This window comes from Spermophilus citellus, assembly GCF_964194105.1.
Source record: "Spermophilus citellus genome assembly, chromosome: 10".
Taxonomy (NCBI): Eukaryota; Metazoa; Chordata; class Mammalia; order Rodentia; family Sciuridae; genus Spermophilus; species Spermophilus citellus.
Window position 1 is genome coordinate 72,346,580 of NC_138197.1, and position 8,583 is coordinate 72,355,162.

At 53.3% G+C, this 8,583-nt stretch overlaps 1 protein-coding gene across 1 annotated transcript; it reads right to left on the bottom strand.

Moving 5' to 3' along the window:
• Positions 1 to 346: 346 nt before the first annotated feature.
• Positions 347 to 7,900, bottom strand: KRT78 (keratin 78; the record flags this gene model as incomplete). The annotated part of the gene is made up of 9 exons (XM_081309120.1): positions 347 to 633; positions 716 to 750; positions 1,249 to 1,469; positions 3,873 to 3,998; positions 4,339 to 4,503; positions 5,302 to 5,397; positions 5,820 to 5,880; positions 6,953 to 7,167; positions 7,535 to 7,900. 9 exons carry the CDS (start codon positions 7,898 to 7,900, stop codon positions 347 to 349), a joined length of 1,572 nt encoding a protein of 523 aa, XP_081165246.1.
• Positions 7,901 to 8,583: the final 683 nt, after the last annotated feature.

The following is an 8,583-nucleotide window of genomic DNA, read 5'->3' on the forward strand; positions in this document are numbered from 1 at the left end:
AGACAAGCTTTGGAATGGAGATGTAGCCTAGTCAAGCCCAGCTGGGAGATTTTCCCGCTCATCCTGAAGGCCATGGAGAAAGGAGAGAATATGGTCAGCTGGCTGGAGGACCAGGCACAGGGCACTGAGACTTGGGATGGGCAGCAGGCAAATGAGATGTAAATAAGTATGCAGAGCAAGGCCAGCCAGGCTGAGCACTCAGAACAGCAGGTGGGTGGGACTTTATTGACTGTCTTCAAACCCGCGTAGGCTGGTTTGAGCTGCAGGCAGTGAACATGGAGTTGACCATGCAGAGCTGGGGGATGAGATGGGAACTGATGGGTTCAGGAGGGAGGAGCTGTGTCACTCAGTATGTGATGGACGTCTTCACACTTGACTCCACCGTTTTCTTCAGGATGGTACCGCGGCTAGAGCAGGAGCCAGAGCCAGAACCAAAGCCAGAGCCGGACACAGAGCAGGAACCCAAAGCAGGTCCCTGTCCAGAGCCCCAGTTGGTACTGAAGCCTCCTGTCACAATGCTGGAACAGCCAGACCCAAAGCTGCCTCTCCCGCCTCCGGGTCCTCTGAGTCCACAAGTGCCCACCTGGCCATCACCAACTCCTCCAGACACCACGGCACTGCTTCCCACAGTCGCTGCCAAGAAATGCACCAGGGTCAAAAGCAGGGTCATCAGTGCCCCATGGGAATACCACTCTCAAAGTCCCCAGATACTCACAGATAGTGACCTGGTTGCTGCATTCCCCTGACATCCTGGGCGTGGGGGGGAAACAAAAGGAAGAAATGCTAAGAAAATCTGCAAAGAATGCATCCCCAGGTGTTAAGCCTCTAGGAGCAGCTCACCTATCCTCCCAGCATACAAAATCCAGTCCCCAATTTAAAATCCCTCCCAGCAGAGTCAGTTGCTCTTAGCAACTCACAGTGTCAAGAAATCTTTCATAATCCATCCCCCTTTTTTTAATATTGGAGATTAAACCCCCAGACACTTTACCATTGAGCCACATCCCCAGGCTTTTTTATTTTTTATTTTGAGACAGGATCTCACTAAGTTGTTTAGGACCTTGCTAAATTGCCAAGGCTGGCCTCAAACTTGCAATCCTCCTGCCTCAGCCTCCCAAGTTGCTGGGATGACAAGCATGCTACACTGTACCCGGCCTCAGAATTCCCTTTAGCAAGGAGAGCATTTTGTTGGCATTCCATCCTCCTCCACCACCCTATCACATATTCCCAGGTCCCTTCAAGCTGCCCCACCAGTACTCCTCGCCCTCCAGCAGCCTGTGGTAGGTGGCGATCTCCACGTCCAGAGCCAGTTTTGTGCTCATGAGTTCCTGGTACTCCCGCAGCAGCCGGGCCATGTCCTGCTTGGCTGTTCTCAGAGCACCCTCCAGCTCGTCCAGCTTGGCCTGAGCATCCTTCAAGGCCAGCTCCCCACGGTGCTCAGCGTCAGCAATGGCTGATTGCAGGTTGGCATTCTAGAAGGCAGTAGAAATGAGAGAGATAGTAGCTGTAAGTCCAACACAGCATCCCAAAGAACCCACTATGGATAGAGCTGGAGGGACATCAGCCTCATGAGCTCAAAATTATCCATGACTGCCCCCCTCCCCATAAGGAACAGTATAGCCTCCAATGCTTTCTTAGTTCCTGCAGGGAGTTCAATAGAGTCCCCCAATTTTTCCTGCCCGCCCAGAACCTCAGGATATGACTATTTGGAAATATAGTCTTTCCTGATATAATGAGTTAGGATCTCATGATGATATCATACTGTATCTAGGGTAATAACTAAAACAGTGGCTGGTGTCCTTATCAGAAGAGGAGAGGACATAAATACAGACACAAAGGAGAGGCTATGTTAAGACAGACACAGAGATCAGAATTATGCAGCAATAAAACATGGAAAGTAGCCAGGCGCCGTGGTGCACACCTGTAATCCCAGTGACTTGGGAGGCTGAGGCAGGAGAATCACAAGTACAAGGCCAGCCTCAGCAACCTAGAGAGGCCAGTTAGTGAGACCCTGTCTCAAATTAAGAAAAAAAAAGGGTGGGGACTAGAGATGTGGCTCAATGGTTAAGCACCCCTGGGTTCAATCCCTGGTTTAAAAAAAAAGGAAAGTTAAAGAATCCCTGGAGCCACAAAAAGCTAGAAAGTACCTCTCCATCCCCAGAAGAACCTTAATAAATCACCATGATTTCAAACTTAGAGGCCCCAGAACTGCAAAAAAAATAAATTTATGTTGTTTTAAGCTGCCAAGTTTGTGACAATTTGTGTAGCTGCCTAGGAAACTAATACTACTCCCTTGAGCTCAAGAGATCCTTCCCATTTATTTCCCCCCAACCATTTAAAGGGCTTCCTTCCTGTATGGGCCCTTATCCTCAGATCTCATCTTGAGGGCAGCCAGGGTTCATAAGTGGCTGGGGACAGCCCTGTTACAGTGTTCTGTCAAACCCTTTGCCCTGAGTTTCCATCTGAGACGCAGCCTCTGCATGTGTTTTCCAATTAGTAGGGGACCCAAGGAAGGACAGGCTCCCTGAGTCACCAGCCTCCCATCCAACTAAGAAGGAAGGGGTTCCCTAAAGGCTCTATTCCACCCCCAACAGAGACTACCGTGGGAACGTCATCTCCACTCTATCCCTGAAGAAGCTGAGACTCAGGAAGGTGAAGGGTAGCAAAGTGGGGACCCAGTGCCAACCTAGGGCAACTGGCATCCAGCACCTGGGACCTGGCACAAGAGCACCCAGGCCATTAGGCTTGCATAGAAAAAGGAAAAGGGCACTTGATCCCCAAGAGGGAACTCTCAAGAAATGCTCATGCCTTTGCATAAGGAGCCATGATTTCCAGGCCTGGGCCCCTGCTAGACACTCCTCAGGGCTGGCCCTGGAAAGACCTCAGGCTTCAGAATCAGTGGTGGACTTGATTAAGAAGCAGGTGTCTGGACCTCATGCTTGGAGATTCTGATTCCCCAGGTCTGCCTGGGGGCCTAGGAATCTGTGTCATAAAGATACCCCAGGGGATTCCACAGCAAGTGCTTTGGGAAAAGTCCAAGTCCTTTGGGAAAACACAGAAGCAACATATTGAGCACTAGGACCTGTCCTCTGCCTCTCAACCTCATCTCATTCCAGAACACAGCTGTGAGGATGTTTGGGATGAAGTAAGTGGCCTGCCAATGCTCCTAGAACCGGCCCCAGGGGAACCTGCTTGGGAGTGTGACTTGATCATCAAACTGCCCTGCTTAGAGAATCCACCTGCCTCTGGCTTCTGCTCACCACCCTCTGTGGGTCCCAAAATGTATTCTTTGGGTTTGGGGAATATAAGTGCAAAGACTTGAGTACTTTTTAAATCATAATCCTTCCCAACTAAGAGTGAGCTCTCTGCAAGGAGCAGGGCACTGCAGCCTTCCCTGTACCCAGCCCTCCTCCCCTCAGAAGCTTGTGAGGCACCTGCCTAAGGAGGGCTCAGCCCCCACCTGACCATCACCCATCTTGCCTTTCTCTGGGCTCTCACTCTCCTCAAAAGGGGACCAGGAAATTCAGTGGTTGACCATAAGACCCTGCTTGGTTTGAGGAGTAAAAGTCAAAAGAAGAGATGGGAAAAGAGATTCAGAAGCCAAAAGCAAGACATCCACCTGGATGTGGTAACAGTCCCCCTGGGGTTTTTGAATGCAGGGGCCCTTTCCTGAAAAAGTCAACAAACAGCCTGGAAGTCACAGAGGAGGCGGAATTCATCCTAGAGGATAGGTGGGGATCTCTCCACCCCAATTACCCAAAGCCCCATCCGGGTACCAAGCCTTCCCACAACCCACACGAGCCTAGCCAGGAAAAGCCTGGGACCTGGGGAGAGCCGAGGCACAAAGCAGTGAGCCAAGGCCCTGGGAGCCTGACCTGCTCCTTGAGACTGGCGATCTGACTCTGCAGCCTCTTGATTGCTTGCTGCAGCTGGGACATCTGGACCTTGGTTTCCTTCATGCTGTCCCCATGAAGCTGGGCCGATGCCTGAAGCTCCTGGTACTGAGGGGAAGAGGGGAGACACCAGTGGTTGAGCAGACCGCCCCCTAACCCCAACACTGAGGAAACCCCACCTCCCAGCCTTTGGAGATTCTCTTCACATCCTCATCTTCCAGATGTGGGTTCACTGCTTGAGACCAGGACATAGCAGTTGTACCAACGGAAACCCAAGCTTGTCTCCCACAGTTGCCCTGCAGAGGGTATGCTCCTGCCCACCCAACCCTGGACCTTCAAGGAGGTTATCAGAACTGCCCCAATGGAACCAAGATGGGTGACCACCCTAGGGAGCAGACATGGAGACCCAGCCATTTCCAGCATCATGCCATCCCCCTGGCCCCAGCACCTTGGTCTGATACAGGGTCTCAACCTCAGCCTTGCTGTTCTGGGTGATCTCCTCGTAGCGGGCGCGGACCTCGGCAATGATGTCATTGAAGTCCAGGCAGCGATTGTTGTCCATGGACAGCACCACAGATGTGTCACTTGCCTGGATCTGCAGCTGGCCCAGCTCCTACAGGGAGGACTGACTCAGTGGCCACCAGTTCCCTCTCCCCTGGAACCCCATGTGGGGGAGGACCCCTGAATTTCTTCCCACATTTTGTCAACTGGCCATCCTCACTCAATCTTAGTGGCCTTGCATATGTCCTGCCCTCTGTGGGCCTCAGTCTTTCTTCCCTCTTGAAAATAAGGCCATAGGATGGATGGTCTCTAGTAACCCTTGAAGCTTGACCATTAAAGGAAATGGTCTTCAAGACCCAAAGTCAACTCCTCTGCCCTTTATCACTGTCCTGCCCACATGCTCCTACTTGTCTCCAGCACATGCCCCCCTTGCAGGGGCCACGTGACACCAGCGCGCCAGGCTGTGGGCTGAAACCTTTGCCCACAATCCCAGAAGCCCTCCTGCATGAACTTCTTCACCTCCTTCAAACCTTCACTCTAACTTTACCTCCTAATGAGAGCTATTTGAAATCACCACCTGCCCCACATTCCCAACCCTCCTTTCTCTATTCTCCATTGTGTTTGTCACCTTCTGTCATACTGCACAATTATTTACAAGCCCAGTGCTTACGTCTGTCTTCCAAAAGAAAACAAGCTTTGTGAGTTTTGTCTGGTTATTGATTGATGTACCCCTGGTACCTAGCAATCCACATAGTAAAAGTTTTCAATAACTGATTGTAAAATGACTGAATAACCACAAATCTAAGCCACCCTAAATGGCTTCTCCTCCTGGTCACTCCCCACATGGCCACAGAGAGCCTGCCCACCCTGTCCCCTTTATTGCTCCCTCCTGACCTTGGCGGATCCTCACCTCTTCATACAGACGCTTCAAGAAGCAGACATATTCTCTCAGAACTTCCAGCTGGCCTTCCAACTCCATCTTGCTCAGGAAAACCCCATCCACATCCTGGAGATGGGAAGAGAGAAATCACGCGTCTCTTACTTCCTCTTTGTGAACTTTACACTGGCTTAGAGTTCTGGGCACCCACTGCCCAAAGCCCACTTTCCAGATGCTTCTTGCTTCCTCCTCCAGCCCCATCCTGGCCCACTCTCTTCTTTGCCCTACTCTGGCCCATGCTGCCTTCTGGAAGCTTCCTTGATTGACTCCACTCCTTCCCCACCCACTCCTTCATTGACACCCAGAGCTCATCACTTAGGGCTTCAATTGGATCTTGTCTTGGAGTCCCTTTTCCCAGGGAGTGGGGGTTCTGCAGGTAGGGTGGGTGGTGTCCTCACTCAGGACTTCCACCCTCTGCCTCCCAGTGTAGGAGCAGGCTCCATGCACAGTAGGGCTCAGGATCTGAGTGGAGCTCTTGACACCCCCCTCACCTTCTTGAGGACCATGAAGTCATTCTCCACCGTGGCATGCTTGCGGGCCTCCTCCTCATACCTGCCAGGTAGAGAAGGACAGTCAGGTGCCAGGCCAGAGCCCAGGGCCCTGCCTCCCAGCATGCACTCCCTGAGGAGGGCTCCCCTGCTTTAGATGGTCCAAAGCAGAACCAGTGACCAGACCCCTTCTCTGCTTTCCTGCCAGGAGGCTCTGTCACATCCTAGCTATGTCCCTGTGCCACTCTTCCAGCTCATGTCCCTGTGACAACAGGCCACATTACTTCACAGTTTCTGGGGCACATTCAAGTGCCTGTTCTCAGTTACTATTCACACCATCATCTGCAGTAGGCCGTTTGGATTTATCAGGGAGAAAAGACTTAGCCAGGGTCCCACTGATGATGAGCCTGCCATAGCAGATCTAGAATCCAGGTCCCCTTGCCCAGTCCTGGGCTCCTTCCAGGGCCCTTCTTCCTCCTCCTTAGAGCCCACTCCCAATAGCTCTGGGAGGTAAAAAAGGTGAATAACCTTTTTCCAGTGCATGGATATGAAAAATGAGGCTGAGAGAGGTATATGGCTTGCCTAGGCCACACAGCTAGTCCTTGTCACAGTCTCTCCACCCATGCCTCCTGCCAGTCAATGGTGGTGCTCCTCACCACCAGGTGACCTATCTGGGAGCCCAGAACCACAGCCCGACTGTGAATCATGCCCTGGGCCTGGGGATAATCCCAATAAATTGATTTCCTTCCACCCCTGAGACAGAGAACATCTGAGTCACTTTAGCCCACAGCCTGCTAAACAGGAATTTCTTAAAAAAAAAAAAAAAAAACCTACTGAGGCATTGTTTAAATAGCTCTTCCCATCCCAGAACCATGGGCCCTCACAGCTGGGACCTGGAGGAAATGGGCCTGGACCCACTGGAAACAGATCACCCTGACCTTCCTCTGAGTCTCTCCAAACCTGGGTGGAGGCGGGGGCTGTGGGGGCTCCACTCCCTGTGGCAGGTGGGGCCCTTGTGAGTTAGGGAAAAGGGAACGCAGAGCAGAAGAGGGAGGACAGTCATGTCCTCTAGGCACAGGCTACAGACCCCTCGGGTCCTCTCCTCGCAGACCCCAGGGGGCGACGTCAGTACCTACTTGGCCTTATGCTCCTCCTCCTGGTCCTGGCAGGCCTTCAGCTCGGCATCCAGAGCCCCTCGTTCTCTCTGCAGCTGCTCCAGCTGCCTCCTGAGATGTGCCAGGTAGTCCTCAAAGACGGGCTCCAGGCCCCGAGGGCTGTCACTCACCTCCAACTGCTGCAGCAAGTGCCACTTGGTCTCTAGGACCTTGTTCTGCTGCTCCAGGAACCGCACCTGCAACCCAAGCATGGGGTCCCTGAGGCTCCCGTGGGACTCCTCAGGCAACCTCTGGAAAGTAAAGCTTCAGAGGCCCTCCTGTCAGCACCCTGGGTCTGCCTTCCAAGCCTGGTGGCCTTTCATCAGAGCCTGGACACATCAAAATGATTGGACAGGGAAGGGTCTTCCCAGCAGGCCGGCTATTTCCTGTCCCTGAACCCCAGCCATGGAAAACAGGGCCTCAGCAGAACCAGGCCACAGGGGGACTTCCTTGCTGTGGAATTGACTAGAAAAGTGGTAGAAGAAGGACAGATTTCCCCATTCTCAGTCCATCAAGAGCAGCTCCTCTGAGGGAGGGGGGAAGACAGTTCAAGTTGACCCTCACCTTGTCAATGAAGGAAGCAAACTGGTTGTTGAGGGTCCTGATCTCTTGGGTCTCCTGCGTCCTCACCACCTGGAACTGGGGGTCGATCTCAATCCTCAGTGGGGTCAGCAGATTCTTGTCGATGGTCACTTCTTGGATGCCCCCAGGAGGGCACAGGGAAAGCCCAGGCCCCCCACTCCCCTGTCCAAACCACATCCCCTGCCTTCCCCTCGACCCCCAGGCCCTCCCACGAGAGGCCCCTCGGCAGCCGCCGAAGGAACTGAGGCTCCTGCTGCTGAAGCTGCCCTTGCTGCGACCCCCTGAGAGAGCAGAACAGGCCGAGTGAGCGCTGAAGCCCCTCTTGGTCCTGCACGGGGAAAGAGACATGGCAGAGACGGTCGCACAGAGGCAGACAGACAGACAGATGGTCAAGGTGTGTGTGTTTCTGCCCCAGGGCCCTGGCACGAGACTTTTATCCCCTCCCGTACCTGGGCTGGGCCTTGGAGAGCAAGATGCTCTCTGCCTGACTGTGTCTGTCACTTGGCTCCAGCTGACCTACTCTGACACACCTGGAGAATAGATGTTTCGCACGTGCAGAACTCAAGGAAGAAGGAGACCCAGGCCCTACCCTGGGAGCCCCTGGGCAGATGGGCAGACTGGCCTTCCCTAAAGTCAAGGAAGCAGCTGTGGACCTGGAACACAGTGCTGAGGATGGGGAGGGACATCCCCAAGCAAAGGCACAGAGGCCATTCAAGGAAGGTTTCCTGGAAGAGAAGGGGAAGGAGAGGAAGGAAGAGGGGGTCAGATGAGGCATGAGAGTGCCCTGCGGAGGCCACCACAGGAGAATGCAGCTTCTAAAAGGAAGCTATAGCTTAAGGAGGCCTAGGAGGAAGGCACGGTGGAGCCAGGAGGTGAACAGAGGTAGAGATGCCATCATGAGCTCAAAGACACTTCAGGATTTGGAAATGACAGAAAAGCAGGGTGTCCCAGTCCCTCCTCTTTCCCAACCCAGTAATCATCCATGAGGCACCACCTGCTTAAGCAGGTAGCTCCAGCCAGGATGGCCTGGA